This window comes from Haliotis cracherodii, unplaced genomic scaffold (assembly GCF_022045235.1).
Source record: "Haliotis cracherodii isolate W230 unplaced genomic scaffold, xgHalCrac1.p SCAF_13, whole genome shotgun sequence".
NCBI lineage: Eukaryota > Metazoa > Mollusca > Gastropoda > Lepetellida > Haliotidae > Haliotis > Haliotis cracherodii.
Window position 1 is genome coordinate 29,013,155 of NW_027266268.1, and position 23,244 is coordinate 29,036,398.

Here is a 23,244-nt window from a genome sequence, read left to right on the forward strand (position 1 = left end):
TTTTATCGAAATACACTTCCTTTTTCTAATTTGTCAACAGGAATGTCTCCTCTTATTAACTGGAAAAAGAGAACTGCACTATGACATATTCATGTCACATGATACTTAAGGTCCAGAAGCCTTTAGGTATCGCTTGATAATGACCTTTAATATAGAGACTGTGCCAATCCAGAGTCACAACATATGAAAACATCTCATTCAATGAATCAATCATATCACAAAGTCTATGTTAAAGTGTGCCAGTAACTTCAGCTGTTGGAAGAAGTTCTATAAATTCACTACCTTCAGGAAACAGTGAACATCTGTCAAACTGACCCAAGCTACCTGGATCTCTCAATATTTCCATAACACAAAACATTAAGATCCATCAGTAATAATGCATCAACCACAGAACCAATTTTGGCACCATTGTCTCCAAGTCTTTGGCACTATAATGCTGAATATAAGCAGGGAGCTATTTTGATTGGACTCAATCATTGTTTCGCAATATAATAAATTCAAAGCAATATAAAACCAAGTGGTCCCACATTAACTCCACCGCATATTCCCCTTCTAAAAGAAATTAAAAAAAACAGAAATCCATAATTAATAAGTCATCTCAGTCAATGTTTAATGTTTGAACAGCAATACAGTGGGTGAAAAAAACATATATACCAAAGTTCATAGCATCTCATAGCATAGCTTCTGAGGCGCCTGGAGACTCTTGGACTAGCATATGTTCTATTATTGGGAAAAGCCACTGAAAAGCCACGATGTCTATTATATCAAGTATTGATCATTTCCTCATGATTGACAGTTCATTTAAGGCTTGTCAATAACGATTTCATGCTTATTTCTCTGTGAATGACAACGGTAAATCTTTTCGTTTAGATTTATTTTTCTTACTCAGTGCTGTCTGTGCTGAATGCTGATAAGATGCTTTTATTTGGGTTTAAGAAGGTGTGTACATAAGATGACTGTATTTAAAAACTCATCTAAAATTTCAATAGAATTTTTTTCATTTTCTGCCACAGAGAAAAATCAAAAGAATCCACTTCAGTCTGAAAGAGTCCATGTTTTATTACGCTTGTGGTCATTGAGGCCAAATAATCCATGCTTTTGAATGATAAGCATGTCCCCCAAAATGACTTTTGCATATGTGCATTCACCCATCTTCCTGATGAAAGGGAGTTAACTCACTATAAAAGTCCAGTTTCCACCCTTGCCGAAATAGTCTGGAATTCTGGGGTTACACCTTGTCAGGACCAACGAGTCTATGCATATTCCATTCAAAATCACGTAACGACCTAGACATCCGGTTCATAGACAACATGGATATCAACAAGCAGGATTTGCAAAACATGTGTACTGTCAACAGGATGTCGACAGATATTTTGCAAATTTTTTCATATTTTTAATCATGGTGCTCAAGTGCATTTTCGCAGGGTAAGACTTGAATTAAATACAATATTGATCTTGATTATCAATGAGATCATCTTGACTGGGCGCCGCCATTTTGTTTGAAGTAAAATGCAAGTGATTTAAGAGATGGAATCTTATTGGTCAATAGGAGGGACATAGAAGGTACATCTAAGGGACATAACTCGTAATAGCTACTGGTGGTGCTACGATCTCTGGAAATTCCAGCCTAAGTTTGGCAACTGGAAACTGGACTTTTACAGTCAATTAACGCCCTAGGCTCGGGAAGACGGCGTTCACCTAAGTTCCAGCTATATCAATTATGTATAACTGGTATAGCTGGAACATAAAAGAGGTGACATTCTTTGGTGTACAGAACCACATATATCAAGAAATTCCCACAACACTGACACAAAACAAATTGTTCTCCTACATGTTTTAAGGGACTATTCAGGAATAAATCTCCTTCTTCCTGCATGATGATTCCATTAATACTAAAAGGAGTGTGCTTATTATCTTTTATTCAGCAACTGCCACCCTGAAAACTTGTCTGGACTGGTATCTGTGTTTGGTGCTGGTCTGCTCAAACTTTGCCAGTAACACTGCTGACGACTGGGCCACCTGTGTCCCCCTGGGCAAGATAGAGGGCAACACAAATCATCATCAGCATGAATGAGTGAGTGAGTTCCGCCTTTAGCAATATTCCAGCAATATCACGGTGGGGGAGACCAGAAATGGGCTTCGCACATTGTACCCATGTCGGGAATCGAACCCGGGTCTTCAACATGCAAAGCGAACACAAACTCACTAGACTACACCACCCCATCCAATAGCATGAAGAGCTGGCTGGGCCAGAGAGTGAGTGAGTGAGTTTGGTTTTACGCCGCTTTTAGCAATATTCCAGCAATATTACGGCGGGGGACACCAGAAATGGGCTCCAAACATTGTACCCATGTCGGGATTCAAACCCGGGTCTTTGGCATGACGAGCGAACGCTTTAACCACCAGGCTACCTGACCGCCCCTGGCTGGGCCAGACGTCAGGGTAGATGTTAAAACTTCACCAGTAACTGCTAGCATCCTGAGTACTTACTTGTGTGGGCAAGATGAAGAGGGCAACACAGATCATCAGCAGCATAAAGAGCTGGCTGGGCCAGATGTCGGGGTAGACGTCACCGTAGCCCACTGTGGAAAATGTCACCACCACAAACCAGAAGGACTCAAACAGGCCAAAGTGGTGGTTCCCTCCCCGCTGAAGGTGTTGGATACCACAGGCACTGAAACAAAGATCAGATCATCATCAGTAAGTCAATAATTGCCGTAAATAAAAGTGACATTACCCTTTCCTTAATCATAAGAAATATCAAACGTTTATGGAGCACTGTCAAATAGTGATGCCACCAGGTGTTTTCAAAAATGTGAGTGTATCTTGCCCCTCCAGCTTACCCATCATAAACACATGCAAAGGCAAGTCAATGAATCACCTGAATAAACACAAGAACACATGGTTCAAGTTAAATGGGAATTGCATCATTTGATGCCAATTTGGAAATGTCCTCCATCTGTAACATTCTAATACTTCATCAGAATGGGCACAATGTGTAAAGCCCATTTCTGGTGTGACCCACCATGATATTGCTTGAATATTGCTAAAAGTGGCGTAAAACCATAATCACTCACTCACTCAATCAGCCATGTCACACATTGTAACCAGGCAGTCCTCATACTGGTAGAGTCTATCAATAAGCATTGGCTGTTCAGTGCCTTTCTTGAACCATAATGGCCCATGGTGAGTTAAGTGAAAACCTATTCTGAACTGGAATACCCACTGAGAGACAAAATTGGGTACTGGAAATCTAGTCTGACCAAGAACCCTAATGGGAAGACAAGCATGAGGTGCTGTGAATCTAGTCTGACCAAGAATTCCAATGGCAAGGCAAGCATGGTGTTCAGGGAATCTAGTCGGACCAAGAATCCCAATGGGAAGACAAGCATGGTGTATAAGGAATCTAGTGGGACCAAGAATCCCAATGGGAAGACAAGCATGGTGTACACGGAATCTAGTCGGACCAAGAATCCCAATGGGAAGGCAAGCATGGGGTGCTGGGAATCTAGTCGGACCAAGAATCCCAATGGGAAGGCAAGCATGGGGTGCTGGGAATCTAGTCGGACCAAGAATCCCAATGGGAAGGCAGTCATGGTGTTCAGGGAATCTAGTCGGACCAAGAATCCCAATGGGAAGACAAGCATGGTGTATAAGGAATCTAGTCTGGCCAAGAATACGAATTTGAAGGCAAGCATGTTGTATAAGGAATCTATTCTGACCAAGAATCCCAATGGAAAGGCAAGCATGGTGTATAAAGAATCTATTCTGACCAAGAATCCCAATGGAAAGGCATGAATGGTGTATAAGGAATCTAGTCTGACCTAGAATCCCAATGGGAAGGCAAGCATGGTGTATAAGGAATCTATTCTGACCAAGAATCCCAATGGGAAGGCAAGCATGGGTTACTGCGATCCTAACTTGATCCAGAATCAACACACAAGACATGTGTGCTGGTGACCTTTTCTGAAGAAAAATCAAAACACATGCATAGGCACTAGGAACCTGTTATGAACTGGAATCCCAACAAGGAGACACATAGGATGCTAGAATCCTATTCCTACCTAGACTCCCCACAGGAATTCAAGCACAGGGTACTTGAGACCGATTCTGACGAGGAATCCCGATTGGGCAAATAAACATTGAATGTAAAACTTTTTCCAACACATACATGTATTCCCAATGCGGAGACATGCATATTCTGATCTAAACCTAGAATTTCCACAAGGTAAACATATCTGTATGAGTGCCTCGTTTGTATCCAAGCTCAATAACAATCAATACACATTGTAGCCACAAACATCAGAAAACCTCATTCTACCATGACACAAGACACAGTTCAAATCATTTCCAAATCATGTCCGAAACAGGATTACTCCAACATGGGCCATCAGATGCCACCGGCCCCATCCAAAGGATGTAATTTTGCCATTAATGTCATCATGTTTTGAACATGAGGAAGTCCATGACAAGCAAATCAGCGTGTATGCTTATTCCAGCTTGGTACGATTGTATCACCTCAAAAATTTGCATTCCACAGAATGAATACCAGAGAGACAATCAGGACATGGATGAGACAGGCAATGAATATGACCATCCTTGAGTTCCCAGCAAATCTCACAGGTGGAAGGTCGCAGTGCATCAATACTGGGATAGTAATAGCAGATCCCATTTGTGACCAACCCGTGTTATTCCGGGACAAGCCGAATAGCGACTAGTGACCCTCTCGTGGTCATTTTTGAGACCGGGTTCCGTCTTAGCGCAAACAGGCATACCTAAAACAATTGTCAACTCGTTGCGTAATGGTTCACACATTTTCCCCATATATTATATATATTTCAGATGCAATTTAAAGCGCATCGGGACGTGCAGAATTATACAGTATGATTGAACACATTTAACTGTGTCTTGGGTATATTTTTAGATGCAAGACATATGTAAAATCAAAATTATTTCTGAGGGATTCTTTGACGAAGAATGTGAAATCATACGTTTATTCTGATTGGTTTGTCTTATTTTCTCATATAACATTCATCGATAGGGGGACGAGTCTTCTTGCAGGTTACGGAAAGGGGCGAGTGGTGACGAATGAGCAGATCCTAGTGACTAATAGTCTCAAGGATGGAACAAAGACTAAAAGGGTGGTCTAATTAAGTTGTGATTTACATTTTGAAAATTGTTGGTCCTAGTTCTATTACGTTATGTTTCTTAATCATTCCTCTTCCTTCTGGTTCATCGGCATGCTTCACCTCACGGGAAATAAAAACTTTTTGATAATTTGTTACAAATACTCTTTAACTTTCAATGTGTGGTGACTTAGAAACGTCAATCAGAAATTGAGGCAACCAGGATTATCTAGGATAATTGGTGTTTAAACTTAGTAATTTTTCACAAAAATATAAATAATCATTTGGTATGACTACATGATTTTTATAAAAACAAATCATATTTTATCACCCAAACTCATCAAAATCTACAAACATTCCCACAAGCTATAACAAATTACTATTACTATTGTATTCGACGTCATAAGTGCCAAGGGTGCTCTCAAAATTAGAAACGGCGCTCTTATTAGAATAAAAAATTGAAAGATTGTAAATTTTGTGGTTTATGCTGATTGCCTGAAATGATACAAAAGAAAAGTCTATGCATATTATACACGAGTGTGTATTATACACAAATAAATAAATCTTGTGTACATTGATCAATCGAAAGGGGTGCTAAATGGGATTGTTGACACTAGCCATTACATAAGCAAATATCGCCATTGGCGCTTATTAGAACTGGGCGCTTACTACATTCAATACGGTAATTGATAATTGATAGGTTGTACATGCAACAATGGCTATAGCAAGGTCTTCTGTTTAAAATTACAGGCCATGTTATTTTTTGTCCAATTCACAATATCTTTCACTTCATTGTATTGGAGGAATTTGGTAAAAATACATTGTAATGATTCAACCAAACTAGGAATGGTTGGCGTCAATGGGCGAATTCCAAGAATAGGCATTCCCCGAATAGTTACAAAAGCTACTCGCTTTGGTTTAGTGTCTAGTTCTATAGATTGGTATGGACTGCCATGGGTTACAAGGGATTGTTTAGTCTTACACTGAAATACTTTGAAAATGCATATTCAATTTTTTATAATATTTCACAAATTGGCCACAAAAAATTGTTCTGTGTCCTAGGCATGAGGTAATCAAACACAACAATGTCATCAGGTTCAAATCTTTTTTGATGCTGTTTCTAGGTTTGTTGGCACCATACCCGTGCTTGTGGGTTTCTCCGAGGTGGTAAACGTCAGAGACCTGCATCACTTCGGGCTTTCCTCCCACATTAAGCTGACACTTTGCGATATAACTGGAATACTGTTAAAAGCGGCGTTAAACCCAACTCACTGACTCACTATGTGATGTGTTTTGAGACATGTCTGATGCTTGGAAACATGATGATGTCTGTTTCTTGTATGTAAACTCACCACTAAGAGAAACGCGAATCATAGAAACATGTACAGAAGTATGTACGTTAAGAGTGAGTGAGTGAATATAGGTTTACGCCACTTTTAACAATATTCCAGCAATATCACGGCGGGGGACACCAGAAATGGGCTTCATACATTGTACCCATGTCGGGAATCGAACCCCAGTCTTCGGCGTGACGAGCGAACACTTTAACCACTAGGCTACCCGACCGCCCCATGTACATTAAGAAGAGATGTTTCCAATGTGTATGAATTAAAGACAAAATCAGTCAAGCGTTACCACAGAGTGTTTTTATTTTTATGCTCCATGTGATTCTCAAACTTTACAAGCTGGTCCTACATGAAACAAATGGAGTATCCTGATCCATGGATCTATGACGTCACATGTGATGGGTTCATGAATGTTGGTTCACACAACATACCAGTATGTTCACCTGTGCATCGTACCAATCTAATATCTCTTTAATATATAATTCTTCATATATTAACCAACATGTATGGTATTCATGTTTCTTTTGGCAGTGAGTATATTTATTTGAGTGAGTGAGTAGAAATGGGCTTCACACATTGTACCCATGTCGGGAATTGAACCCGGGTCTTCGGTGTGATGAGCGAATGCTTTAACCACTAGGCTACCCGACCGCTGCCATATATATTTGTTTGAGGACTGTAACATGTGAAACCAAACTTTGGAAACCTGATAGTTTTGTTTCAGATTTAGAAACCAGGTTAGGATGGGATTGTTTCAACTTAAAGTATTTTTTAATTAGAGTATTATTTGTTTCTACTATACAACTGACAACTAGTTCTGTTCCTGTCTTGTATTTACATATTATGGAATAATGGCAGATCAGGTACAAGGGCATGGCCAAAACGTGCAAAAGCAGATATTTGGTTTGTTGTTTTGGTGGAATTTAGCTTGACCTGGAGAGCGTAATCAGTCAGGGGCAGGATCGCCTGATACATCAAGTCCTGAGTAGCAAATGTTTTAACCAGTACACTACCCACGGAGGTGATGGATGCAAAGTGTTATTCATACCCATGACAGTATGTATCTTCTAGAGCATCATTTAAGTGTTCCTCATCAACATGGACGTAACCTTTACCAGTTTAATAAAAATATTCCTCAAGGGAATGACAACAAAGATAGTTATAGGGCAAAAGATTCTTTGTCTGAAACTGGGTCAGTGTCAAATTAGACATTGTCTTTTTTAATGTTCATAAAACACGGTGAATCTTAAAAGGCTTCAAAAGTGAATTAACAGAACATTTTTGCTTGTACTGAACATCCACGTCTGTTGCAAAGCATGTTCTTGTGAAAAAAGCCCTTTTCTTGCAAACGCTACAGGTGACAGAGAAAAATGTGCAAAGCATCCAAAGATATTCACATGGTCTAGAAGTGAACCGGCGCACCTCCAGTGAAACCTCTTAAGACTGAGAAATATTCTTTCAGCTCTGGGTCAGATCAACTTGTTTTTTAAATTAAAGTACTTGTTTTATCAATCTAATTACTTGTTTTATCAATTTAATTACTTGTTTCACCAATTTCACAACTTGATTTGTCAATTTGATTACTTGTTTTATCAATTTGATTACTTGTTTCAACAATTACAAAACTTTTTTCATCGATTTCATTACTTGTTTCATCAATTTGATTACTTGTTTCAACAATCACAATACTTGTTTCATCAATTTCATTACTTGATTTATCAATTTGATTACTTGTTTTGTTTCATCAATTTCATTACTTGATTTGTCAATTTGATTACTTGTTTCATCAATTTCATTACTTGATTTATCAATTTCATTACTTGATTTGTCAATTTGACTACTTGTTTCATCAATTTCATTACTTGATTTATCAATTTGATTACTTGTTTTGTTTCATCAATTTCATTACTTGATTTGTCAATTTGATTACTTGTTTCATCAATTTCATTACTTGATTTATCAATTTCATTACTTGATTTATCAATTTCAGTACTTGTTTCATCAATTTCATTACTTGTTTCATCAATTTCTTTACTTGATTTATCAACTTGATTACTTGATTTTTCAATTTGATTACTTGTTTTACAAATTTATTCCATTTCATATTGAGGATCAATGAAAAGGCAGCTTGATCATTATCAGAACATCTGTCCTTAAGCAATTATATTATAAAATTTGCATTGATATTTACAAATATTTGCAGATTGGATATAAACAAGTTGACATTCTCAATATTGTTTAAAATATAATATATGTTCACTCTTTCAAACAAGAGACATCAGAAGATGACATAGCCCAAATCATCAAAAGGCGTCAGTTCCCCACTAGACTGATCTATATAGCAAGTTTCAACAGGAAGTATTTCCCTGGTTTTGGAGTTCTGCTCTGAAAATGGAAAACAACTTCTTTCAATCATGAAATATCATAAAAACAAAACAAAATAAAAAAAATAAAAATCCCAAATCATCAAAAGGCACCAGTTCCCCACTAGACTGATCTATAAAGAAACTTTCAAGATGAAATATTGAATGGTTTGGGAGTTCTGCTCCAGAAACGGAAAACAGACAGACGTGGTAATTGCAATATCCCCTGTTTTTCAAACAAAGGAGTGATGCAAAGGATCAAAATACAACTGTGACTGCAATTACTTCTGGTTACTGTTGTTTAAATGCTGTAGTCAACAACATCACAGCCATATTTTGGCGGCCTATTAATGCTTATTTCTGGAAACTAACCAGTAATTGATATTTTAATATTTTAAACAACCACACACCAAAAGGTATATTGGCACACAGTCAGCCAACACCATTCAGCCACCCTTCACAAATACAATCATGTTTGCTCATGAAAATTGAAGCATATTGTAGTTTATGTATTATCAAATAACATGAATCTCAAGTGCATAGAGTGTCTGCCCAGAGAGAAGATCAGTGACTCGATTCCCTGGCCGTGTTAAATATCACAAGAAGTTGAAAGATGGTACTTGTTGTTACCCTGCCTGGTGCTTGGCACTATAAAAGGGGATAAAACAAGGACAAGCTGGCTCAGAGTCAGTACACTGTGTCTGAGTGGGGTATCCATGTTAAACTCATGGTGTCTCAGTGGGCTAGCACTATTATACCAGCATAAGTCTGGGCCTAGTACAAGGAGTCACACATGTGCATGCACGTCACAATATTGATCTTGAACATGATGTTAACCCCCTTTTTCATCTCAACCACATGCACATGTAGCAGGGCGTGGAGTCATCCCACAGATGACATCCTTACCTTGTCAGCTGGCTGACGGGGTTTACCTCTTTGGTCATGTGGACAAGGCGTCCGACCTCTGATCAGAAGGTCAGTACTTCGAATCTCATCATGGGACTCGGAAATTTTATGGCCGCTACATTGGCGCCCAACGTGGGGCTGAGCACATTCATCTTAAATTTGAGCAAAATAAGCCTCAGTACCCTACTATGCGTCCCAGGATGTCCCTTCTGTTGACAGGGGAGTATGCAGCAGGGCATGGAGTCATCCCACAGATGACATCCTTACCTTGTCAGCTTGCTGACGGAGTTAACCTCTTTGGTCATGTGGACAAGGCATCCGACCTAGGATCAGAAGGTCCGTGGTTCGAATCCCATCACGGGACTCGGACATTTGCAGCCGCTACACAAACAAGAACTTCATACACACCTGTCTGTGTGCTGGTCTTGTCCAGTTGTGGCTGTCCGTTTTGAAAAAGTTCAAACTGGACATTTTAAACTTTGATCCACGTATGGAACAATTTGACCCGTCACTGTTGCCGCAGAATTGCGAAACATTATGTTGCCATATATAATAGTCACACTACAACAAATATGACTTTTAATGAGTCAAAGTGTGGCATTTATGATACCTGTGAATATGTATCCATTCTCTGTCAACTTAAGTACATTTCATGGTATCAATATCAGTAATCTGACTGTGGTTGCTGTAAATAACGGTAAGTTACCGAGTTCACACATGATTTGGCTGAAATTAATGTTAACAATATTGAATTTGAATTTGTTTAATTAAATAAAATAGATTACAAACACAAGTCTGTATATACAATGGACAGTTTTTATAACCAGATAGTGTAATAACAGGATTAAATAGCATAATTTAGTAAGGATTTGCTGACATGGTATTTCTGGTATTACGTGCTCACGATAACATCTTCAGTTTGCGTTAAGGGATAAACATCACGACTCACTTGTGGTGTCTTTTACAGTTAAAAAAAGTGTGCAGTATATTCAAGATAATCTGGTATATGCCATGAAAGTGATCCTGATTTTATTCTTGTATTATTTTACCATTTTATTCATACATGAACATCCACCAGCAACTGTCAAATATGAGGTGGGCATGACAAAAATACAAATGTCCGACTGACAAAAACAAATTCCGAATCCCTGGTCTAGACTCACATGGAAGTGGCAGTAACTGTATATACTTCCTGGTTCCTCCTGTTTTGTTTTTTTGCCTTCAATTAGGCTGAATAATAACTAGACACCCATCTCCATAGACATTCATTTACCGTGCAGACACATTCATGTTCTTTAACGACTTAACATCCCCGCTTTGAGTGATTATTTTAACATTATGAGGCATATGTTAGTACCGAAGTTGTCTGCTGTTTTCAAATTGGCTTCTTTTGAGCTCAAGTTTCTGTTTTACTTCAGTTAAAGTGTCATTGTGTCTGGCTGGATAATGGGTGTGAAATAAAGTAGCCTTTAGTTGCTGATGTATTGTCTTGGGGACACTTCATCTCAGACAGGTGTCCTTAACACATCATCTCAATGTCTGTTGTGCTTCCTGAAAGCTGCTAGGCTGTTCTGCCATCAATCAATGTCCTGTATACAGGAGAAATGCTTTCCAGCCAATTACTGCACCCATATGTCCAGGGGTATGCTTTCCAGCCAATTACTGCACCCATATGTCCAGGCATATGCCTTCCAGCCAGTTACTGCACCCATATGTCCAGGCATATGCCTTCCAGCCAATTACTGCACCCATATGTCCAGGGGTATTCTTTCCAGCCAATTACTGCACCCATATGTCCAGGGTTATGCCTTCCAGCCAATTATTGCACCCATATGTCCAGGTCTATGCCTTCCAACCAGTTACTGCACCCATATGTCCAGGTCTATGCCTTCCAGCCAATTACTGCACCCATGTGTCCAGGGCTATGCCTTCCAGCCAATTATTACACCCATGTGTCCAGGGCTATGCCTTCCAGCCAATTACTGCACCCATATGTCCAGGTCTATGCTTTCCAGCCAATTACTGCACCCATATGTCAAGGGTTATGCTTTCCAGCCAGTTACTGCACCCATATGTCCAAAGCTATGCCTTCCAGCCAATTACTGCACCCATATGTCCAGGGCTTTGCCTTCCAGCTAGTTACTGCACCCATATGTCCAAAGCTATGCCTTCCAGCCAATTACTGCACCCATGTGTCCAGGGCTATGCCTTCCAGCCAATTACTGCACCCATATGTCCAAAGCTATGACTTCCAGCCAATTACTGCACCCATATGTCCAGGGCTATGCCTTCCAGCCAGTTACTGCACCCATGTGTCCAGGGCTATGCCTTCCAGCCAGTCACTGCACCCATATGTCCAGGGCTATGCCTTCCAGCCAATCACTGCACCCATATATCCAGGGCTATGCCTTCCAGCCAGTTACTGCACCCATATGTCCAGGGCTATGCTTTCCAGCCAATTACTGCACACATATGTCCAAAGCTATGACTTCCAGTCAATTACTGCACCCATATGTCCAGGGCTATGCCTTCCAGCCAATTACTGCACCCATATGTCCAGGGCTATGCCTTCCAGCCAATTACTGCACCCATAAGTCCAGGGCTATGCCTTCCAGCCAGTTACTGCACCCATATGTCCAGAGCTATGCCTTCCAGCCAATTACTGCACCCATATGTCCAGGGCTATGCCTTCCAGCCAATTACTGCACCCATAAGTCCAGGGCTATGCCTTCCAGCCAGTTACTGCACCCATATGTCCAGGGCTATGCCTTCCAGCTAGTTACTGCACCCATATGTCCAGAGCTATGCCTTCCAGCCAATTACTGCACCCATGTGTCCAGGGCTATGGCTTCCAGCCAGTCACTGCACCCATATGTCCAGGGCTTTGCCTTCCAGCCAGTTACTGCATCCTTATGTCCAGGGCTATGCTTTCCAGCCAATTACTGCACACATATGTCAAGGGCTCTACTCCACCCACTATTTTCTTCATCCATTCCGTGACAATGTTATCCATACTTCAATCCACATTTCAGCGATGACTTTGCAATACACAACTGACACAAGCTAATTTGCATATCATGACTTTTCTCTTGTTGGTAAGAAGAGTTTGGTAAAGGTACTAGCATCTGAACCAAAATATTAGATTGGAAGGAGTGAGTGAGTGAGTTTGGTTTTACGCCACCTTAAGCAATATTCCAGCAATATCATGTCAGGGGACACCAGAAATGGGCTTCACACATTGTATCTTCGAGGGAATCGAACCCAGGTCCTTGGTGTGACGAGCTAACGCTTTAACCCCTAGGCTACCCATCACCACCCCTAGATTGGAAGACTGAAGAGCTTGATAAAGGTTCTAGCATCTAAACTGCACATTGCATTGGAAGAATAAAGAATAAAGATTTTGATAAACATACTTGCATCTGAATTGAAACATCACATGGAAAGAAAAAAGTTGGAATCCATATGTAATACACATCTTCCATGCCAATATCTAACAATATATCAGTGTGAAGAACCAATGACCCTTCTGTATTTCTTGACAAGTCACAGTCAGAGAGACACAACGCTGACACCCCCCTGCTCCTAATGACAGTAGGTCAAGGTCAGAGAGACACAACGCTGACACCCCCCTGCTCCTAATGACAGTAGGTCAAGGTCAGAGAGACACAACGCTGACAGCCCCCTGCTCCTAATGACAGTAGGTCAAGGTCAGAGAGACACAACGCTGACAGCCCCCTGCTCCTAATGACAGTAGGTCAAGGTCAAAGAGACACAACACCGACACCATTGTGCTCCTAACGACAATTAAGGTGAAGGTCAGAAACAAGGCTGACAGTAACAGCATGACCTGCAACAGTAATTGGCCACCATCAACTATCAGTTGATGGGATAATACATCCCTTGATACAGCAACTCTCACCTTCATAGCTGCAGGAGCTGAGTGCAGTGGTGCATTGGGAACACTTACTTGGTCATCATGGCTGTGTCTATATGATAAAGTGTTGCTGGGGAGGAGGTGTTTCATGCTCTGCTACCATAAGGTGGAGGTTTATGGATCAGAGATGATTTATGACTAGACCACTCTGTTACAAATCTACAGGGCAGCACTGTTTTCACAGAGCTCCAGATAAGCTTTTGGTATTGTGGGTATTTTACCCATGCATTTTAAAATCACTGGGTATCAGTAATTCTATCTGGGTATTCAAATTTCTGTTACCCACTAGTTTTTACACATGTGGGTATTTAAGTTAAATATTTAAAAACACTATTCATCTAGTCCCTGCAAACTGGTGTCGTGTGGGTTTGAAAGCTCTATAGGACTCAAAAATACCACGATACTTCCACAAGAAAGTGTGATTGCAAATGATCATGACGTAACTGTCATCGTGGAGTTTGGCAAGGTTGACAGAATTCCCGTATATAATTTCACAATAAGTTGCTGATTTTCTAATCGAATACGCAGGGTTACTTCACAATATTTTGATGATACGCACACGTTTTATTTTTGTAGCGTATCTGTAAATGTTCGTTGCGTATTTGATACGCTTGGATTATATTTTACTGCGTATTTCTGCATTTCTGATGCGTCGTTTACGCAGTTACACAGCTTATCTGGAGCTCTGATTTTCATTGCTAAACATCCTGAGATGAAACTGCCTGAGAGTTTGAAAATTGAAATGACCATTAGGCCATCTGTATTTCTGTTGCAATACTTAACCAGTTTACAATAATATTAAAAAATAGAAAAATTCATATTGATCCATTCATTCTTAAAAAACGAATAAGGATTATTATGTTTCATAAACAAATCTGCATTTGTATTTGTATTGGGTATTTAAAGAAATAACCCAACTACTGCTTTGTTTGTTATCCTTAACGCACTTTTTCAATTCAATTTCAAAGTCTCAACATCATTGTGATTCTGATGATTGTGCAAAATCTTGCCCCAAAGAGTTAGTGAGTAAGTGAGTATGGTTTTACGCCGCTCTTAGCAATATTCCAGCAACATCACGGCAGGGGACACAAGAAATGGGCTTCACAATGTACCCATGTCAGGAATCGAACCTGGGTCTTTGGCGTGACGTTGCCCAAAGGATGTGTTATGATCAATGTTTTTTGCTCATGCTGTCAACCACCAGTTTCCCCATGCCAGACTGATTACTTACAGGCTGAATGAAGTAGCTGGGATAATGCTGGCTGACTGCAAAACAAAATTCACTAACTCAAGGTCACAAGGCTTCAAGACTCAGCCATCATGATTGGGACGGCATATGATTGACAACTGATGAGATCAAATTTGAGGAATTCTGATGACCCACGGACAATGCTCATCCATGTGACTCTCCATCAGCAACTTCTCATGCTTCGTCACATCAGTGACAAGGCTTGCAACCCCTACTTAGTATTATGATTGTCTTGGTTCTTCTCCTTCACACATTCTGCTCACTGGTGCCTTGCAATCTCAACACAATCAGATCTTTTACTCTGATACGATACCTCTCTGCGTGAAAGTCGAGGACACCTCATGAGGTCGCAGCAGGTGAACTTTAATTTCTAATCAGTCAATCAGCATTAACACTTCTCAGTACAAACGAATGAAGCATTAGCCGGTATATCTCAATTTTATATCTCAAGGATGAACTTAAACAACAAGTTACGGAAGTATGCCATTATATTGTTGTGGGTAATTCTTACATCTGTCTTTTCAAGGTGCGGAGGCGTCTACACTCAAAAGATAAAAATAAATCAAATCTATGTTCATTATCAGTTTTCAGTTGTACAAATCAAATCTAAATTTTCAGTATGAGTGAGCAAAGCATTCAAGCCAGCATATTGATTTCCATATAAAAAATGAACTAAAATTACTTAAATGTCTGTCAGGGAAAAAGACATATTTTCTTTTTATTGCGCTGTAGCGTCTACACTTAAAACTGACAAGGAATATTTGTGTTCATCTGGGTTTTATTCGTAACAAATAAAATTTCCTAAACAAGATTGAAAAACATGAAGCCAAATTGTTTTAGAAAGATTACATCTACAATTGTAATTAGTTCAAAAACCCACGCAGCCTTATTTAGATTGGGCATTTTGCGCTTTCCCATATTTCACCTGACACGGCCTTCTATGGAGGTACCCCACATCTTTATGTTGGGAGGGATTGTATCTAGTAAGAGTCTAATGAGAGATAAAAATGCTACATGATCTACAGCTGACAATCATGCAAAGACAACAGGAACTATACAAACTCAATAATTTTGCCCACAGTTCTGGCTAATCGATGTTCACAATACCCTTTAAGGGTGAAACGTTATAACTTGAAGTCGTTATAAAGTTATGGTAGAGCTTGGTTTCTCTGTTAATATTTCTTCGATTAAAAAAACCTCCATTATTAAACTGTTAAATGTCACACAGATCAACATTTCAATACTGCTATCCTGATTAAGGTGATTGCACAGAGTGAGCTTGGGTTCCTGATGCTGGGACACCATGGCCCCATGTACAATGCGATCTTAGCCCAAAGACTATCGTAAGTCTATGTTAAACAATGGGACTTACGATCATCTTAGCGCTAAGATTGCTTTGTGCAAGTGGGCCCATGTCTTTTGGTTTTTGCATTATTTATTCATTTGGTTATTATTTGAGGAACTCACTGTAATGATACAGGGTGTTTGTGCAGCAGCTGGATTGTAAAGTCGTATGTACAGGATATAATATTTGTGTTCATGTCATACTAAATATACGACACAAGTGTCTAAATTCTGGTAAGACCGAAATTTAGTCACGAGTGTCGTAAACATAGTATGACATGAACATAAATATATTACCAAAGAAGATGTCTACATACAGAGATAAAGTCGCAACATTAGCAGAACCACAATTTGTCGAATGATGTCAACAATCTTCAGCAATTACGTTTTTTCTCTTGTGACGTCATTCCGATCCCCTGTCACAATAAGATTTGAATGACGTCAACAATGCCGTCTGGATGACGGAAACAATACACTGTTGTCTCGTGACGTGATATGACCCTAGGGCACGCCGAAGCCCCGGGTTCGATTTCTCACATGGGTACAATGTTGAAGCCCAATCCTGGTGTCCCCCGCCATGATATTGCCGGAATATTGCTAAAAGCGGCACTCACTCACTCACCATCCTCACTCACTCACTCACTCACTCACTTGATAACAAGATGACACTTTCCTATGAATACCAAAACTTTTTTTTCACAGAATATTCAGTTGATAATTGATTTAAAGGCACAGGTTTTTTATTTCATTTTTCTAGAAAATGTGACATTAAATGCTTAGTAGATGGAGGAAATCGGTTATAAATGTGTCCAACATGACAGCATTCACATCACCAAGCAGTCACAATAATGAAAATAAATCCTAAGTTGAGATACAAAAATTGATAACCTATTATACATGCAAAAGGAAATATTTATACACAAGCAAATATATATAGTATTTCACAATACACAACTTTAAAGCCACAACTATCTCTATGTAGAACACTTCCTGATATAGGTTTAGGCCATACCATTTCCATTACCATATTTTCTTGAGTATTGTGTGCACCCGAATATAATGCGCACCCCACCTCTAGCAGATTCAGTATTTTGGAAGAAAAAATATTTGAATATTATGCGCAGAAAACAATTACACAGTACCCCTTCAGCGAATTCCGGTAAACGAACGGGTGATGAGAAACTTGATCAGTACAAATCAAAAATCATGAGACACGTTGATTTACCGTATAAATTGTATTTTTTGTTCTGCTAGGCATTGTTTTACAGGAATAATATATTCCAATATCTTGTTATTTTAGTTGCAGCTTTTACTAAATATATTTAAAATAATTATAACCCAAAGCAAAGCAGCTGATCGCTATATTTCCAATTATTATTTTTCATGTGGAACCAGTTTGACCAGTCAACGTCGAGGCTCCCGCGCACGTGATCGCAAGAACTATGTGTTGACATAGAATCGTCTAACGATAACTATACTGACTTTTAATGAGACAAAGGATGGCATTTATGATATATGTAGCCATTCTCTGTCAACTAAAGTTCGTTTCAAGGCATCAATAGTGGTATCTGACCGTGGTTGCTGTTAATAAGGGTGAGTTGTGCGATCTTCCGATTGCTTCACACACGATTTTGCCGAAATTAATTAAAACAATATTAAAAGGAATTTTTAATAAAATTTATGAAATAAGTTACAAACATAGGTCCAGACATACAAAGAAAACTTTTTATAGCTAGACTGTAATTACATGATTAATTTGCGTACTTCAGTATGGATTTGCTGACATGGTATTTCCGGTGTTACGTGCTCACGGTAATGTCTTTCCGTTGGGGGAAAAATACATCAAAACTCATTATTGTGTGTATAATGCGCACCCCCTTCTACACAGCTGTGTTTTTTGGAAAAAAAGTGTGCACTATACTCAAGAAAATACGGTATTAACAACACATCATTCAACAATGACAGCAACAGATGAGTGCATTTAGAAGACAAATCATAGCATCTGAAAACAATCTGTGGAATAATGTCACATTCCCAATAGGGGAATATCTTGCTTATGGATTCCCAACATGTGCTGATCATGTTCCAGACTGGATTTCGCCCAAGTCACATGATTCTGAACATCCTGTCAATACTTCCAATGCAGGACTTTCAACCTCTGTGTCCTGTGAGACACATATTATTTAGGATCCTGATGATAGCAAATAGTGCGATGATGTAGTAAACAGTTTAAATTGTCCACAGAAACTGGCAGTTAGAGATATAAAACACCCTAATAAAAAGTCTAAATGTAAGCTTGATATATCTTCATCCCAGAATCCTTCCCTATGATATACTTAAAATTGAAAAAAAATAAATAAATTGATAAAAACCCTTTCCACATCCAATTGAAATCTCAGAATAAAGAAAAGTCGATTGTACGATTCTTCTATATCATAAGCATGTGTTTATGAATCACCATCAAATAGTAATGATACAAGGGGTTTGCGGAGCGTATCCTGCCCAACTGGTGGCATCCATGAAAAACACATGCAAAGGCAAGGCAATTATTCACCTGAAAAGGCACGGGGAACATATGGTACAATAGGGAATTGCATTAGATATTATTTTTGTCACTGATGCATCAAATTTGGAAAATTCTCCACATGTCTACAATAAAACTTTTTGAAAGCTTTACTGAGGCCTTGAATGTTGTAACCTTGATCAAGCAGCTTGATCAAATACATTTACAAATTATTGAGAAATAATAAGTCTTGTTTTTGAAAAACATCGCACCAAATTCAAAATGTTTCAAATGTAAGTCAATTGTTCACCAAACTACACAGAAAATGCACAATAATATTGACAGTGTAGTGGTGCTAAAATTCGAGTCCTGCAACGGGATTCGAACCACGGACCTTCTTGTCCCCATGACCAAAGAGGTTTATAACACCGCCAACAAGCTAACACCGTCAACAAGCTAACACTATCAACAAGCTAACACCGTCAACAAGCTAACACCGTCAACAAGCTAACACCGTCAACAAGCTAACACTGTCAACAAGCTAACACTGTCAACAAGCTAACACCGTCAACAAGCTAACACCGTCAACAAGCTAACACCGTCAACAAGGATATCAGCTGTGGGATGACTCCACACCCTGTGACATACTTCCCTGTCAACAGATGGCACATCCTGGGCCGCATGGATTGGTAATAAGACCTATTTTACTCAAATTTAATACGATCATGCTCAGCCCCACGTTGGGCGTCAATGTAGCGGTATAAGAATTTCCGAGTCCCCCAACAGGATTTGAACCACCTTCTGAGCTGAGGTCTGACGCCTTGTCCACATGACCAAAGAAGTAAATCCTGTCAGCAAACTGACATGGTAAGGATATCAGCTGTGGGATGGATGACTCCCGAAAAGCATTTGATATTGGTGATAAAACAACAGGACATCATATTAAGGGATGATTGGAAATGATCAGAACGCTTCTGGTATCAAAACTGTCACACTTCTGGGGCGGTCGGGTAGCCTAGTGGTTAAAGTGTTTGCTCGTCACACCGAAGACCCGGGTTTTATTCCCGACATGGGTACAATGTGTGAAGCCCAATCCTGGTGTCCTCCACCATTGAATATTGCTAAAAGCGGCTAAAACCATACTCACTCACTCACTGTCACACTTCTATTGGGAAGGGGCATTTGATGCTAAATGTTACGACACCACATCCAACCATCACCTTACAAAGTCTAATGGCTTTTCACTTGCGCTATCATTTATTTAAATCCAGTGGTGTTTCTGCGTAGAACTGTCATGATTTATCTTAACGACCACAAGCTGATGGCTAGCTATTATAGATGAATCTCGGCCATGTGATTAAATGTATCTGCATCAGGAAATGTTTTCTACTTCAATGAATTTTTATATGTTTTCCATCTTTATGAGCGGCTTAATATCTACTCTGCTGTTACAAATGAGAAAATATACTGCCACGGCACTGTAGCTCACCTGCTTAAGTGTTTCCGCTTGTTTGTTGTTAAACAGGTGTACAGGTATAGTCCAGATGTATGAACCACGCCATTTAGCCTTACAGTCTGATCCGTTTACTTGTCCTTTTAGAGGTGAGGTGAGGTGAGGTGAGGTGAGGTGAGGTGAGGTGAGGTGGGGTTTAACATCATGTCCAAGATTATTGCATTTATATACATGCATGCACATGTGTGTGTATGTGTGTGGGTGGCTGCTTGTACTAGCCTGGACCGATGCCTGATCACTGAGATACCATGCCGCAGTTTAACATGAATACCCCATTCAAACACAGTATACTGACTCAGAGCCGACCAGTCCCTGTTTTAGCCATATAATGACGAGCGCCAGAAAGGGTTACAACAAGTACCATCTTTTAACGTCTTTTTGAATGATGCGGCCGGGGATCGAATGCTGGACCTTCTGCTCTCTGGGGGGACGCTCTACATCTAGACCACGGAGGCGGTCTGAGGTGAGGTGAAATTTCTCTAATAAACTATGCAATAAACCTGGATTTTAAAGAAAATATATTTCATTTTCCATATTTGTCAGTAGAAATGACTGGGGAGCCATCCAGTCCCTGCTACATCCCTTGCTTTGTCATGTGTAAGTCAGGCCAACAACAAGTACCATCTTTTTTACATTATTTGTATGATGTTGTCTGATCCTACTTGGAGACAAGCAAAATAAAAAAATTGAAATGCCAAAGGATGATTTTTTTCTTCTTTTAAAAAAAAGATGAGAAAATATTTTCATTACACAAAACAAACTTAATTTTCCAGTTTATATTCACCATTTTCCATCTATTTTGTCCTCAAATCTTTTACATTTTTAATCATCTCACACACTACCCACTGTACCATTGTAAAATGAGAAACGACAGAACAAACACACCTTGCAAGAATCAATAGGTAAAAGTAATTGAGACTGGTCACAAACAGAAGAAAACAGGTGTGGATCATTAATATTTTACACACTAACTTACAGAACGCCAGACATTAAATAGAATTTCTATCTCAACACAGTAATTAGTTCCCAACACCATTCAGTTTCCTCATCACATGCATCATGATGACAAATTGTATAGTTTGTGATCTTTCTGTTAAATAATTTCTACAAATAGTTAAGTTAAAAGAAACTTTAGTCTTAGCATAAACTACTACTATGACATTCAGCAAGTTATGGCTATGAATGAGTGATTATGGTGACTTTTTCATAAATATTCCAGCAATGTCATAGGAACATCAGAAAAGTGCTTTACACATAAGTACGCATATGAAGAATCAAACTCGGACCTTTTGAGTCACATAGTTCTTCAAAATACCAAACAAAATAAAATGACAAATTAAGGATTATTTGCTAACAGTGGCCCACTGAGTCAGGTGAGCTATAGGTAATGTTTAGAAGGCCACGCCTATCATAAAGCCATTGACCACTGGAGTCAGTTGAGCTATAGGTAATGTTTATAAGGCTACGCTTATCATAAAGCCATTGACCACTGGATTCAGGTGAGCCATAGGTAATGTTTAGAAGGCCACGCCTATCATAAAGCCATTGACTACTAGAGTCAGGTGAGCTATAGGTAATGTCTAGAAGGCCACGCTTATCATAAAGCCATTGACCACTGGAGTCAGGTGAGCTATAGGTAATGTTTAGATCACATAGCTTAAGAAAGACAGACCTGCAATCAAAACTTGGTCCACACAGTCAGGGACGTGAGTTATAGGTTAGTATAGTTAAAAACCCCAGGCCCACTATCCAAACTTGGACCACTGAGTAAGGTGAGCTATAGGTATAGTCAAGAAACCCTGGCCTATTACCCAAACTGGGACCACAGTCAGGTGAGCAATAGGTATTAAGAAACCCTGGCCTACTTAAATAATCCAACCATGGACCACAGTCAGGTGAGCAATAGGTATTAAGAAACACTGGCCTACTTAAGTAATCCAAAAATGGACCACAGTCAGGTGAGCTGAAGGTATTGTTAAGAACCCTGGCCTACTTTCCAAACTTGGCCCACTGAGTCAGGTCAGCTATAGGTATAGTTTAGAAGCCTAGGCCTATTATCTAACCAGTCTCTTTGTTAAATCAATAATCTAATCCCCCAACCTAATCTAGAGAACCCGGAAACATCCAACCTAATAACAATCATGGAACTACCAGGTCCTCGTCCTAGTAAACAGGATTTCAGTTCATAAAACATGAGCCTCCCCTTCTTAAATAACCACCATTGATTACTTTGTTACTACTTTCAACATCTTATAGGGAAAGCAGAAGGGAACTCTGTCAATCACTGCCGGACAGCACTAACTAGATACAGGGCTTACTTAGACGACAGACAAATTTCATTATCTCAATAGGGACAGTCAAGTAGTCCAGTGGTCGAAGTGTTTGCATGTCACGCTGAAGAACCTGGTTCAGATCGACATGGGTACAATGGTATCAATTCTGGTGTCCCCTGCCATGAGATGTCTGGAAAATAATCTTAGAAACCAAGGATCATAATCCAGCAAACCAAGGATCATAATCCAATAAATCAAGGATCATATTCCAGCAGACCAAGGATCATAATCCAGCAGACCAAGGATCATAATCTAACCCACCAATTATCATAAGCCAGCAGACCAAGGATCATAATCAAGCAGACCAAGATTCATAATCCGGAAAACCAAGGATCATAATCCAACACACAAAAGATCATATTCCAACGAACCGAGAATCATAATCCAACAAACCAAGTATCATAATCCAAAACACTAAGTATCATAATCTAACACACTAAGTATCATAATCTAGCAAACCAAGGACCATAATCCAACACACAAAAGATCATAATCTAACAAACGAAAAATCACAATCCAACAAACCAAGTATCATAATCCAAAACACTAAGTATCATAATCTAACACACAAAGTATCATAATCTAGCAAACCAAGGATCATAATCCAACACATGAAAGATCATAATC

General features: G+C 39.4%; 1 protein-coding gene across 1 annotated transcript in view; it reads right to left on the minus strand.

Annotated features, from left to right (window-relative positions):
• The window catches only part of LOC139459827 (potassium channel subfamily T member 2-like), a 172,383-nt gene that overhangs the window by 54,553 nt on the left and 94,586 nt on the right, over positions 1-23,244 (minus strand). Inside the window, exon 9 of the mRNA XM_071241523.1 lies at positions 2,491-2,674. Coding sequence (XP_071097624.1) covers positions 2,491-2,674 — 184 coding nt within the window. The remainder of the gene's footprint in view (positions 1-2,490; positions 2,675-23,244) is intronic.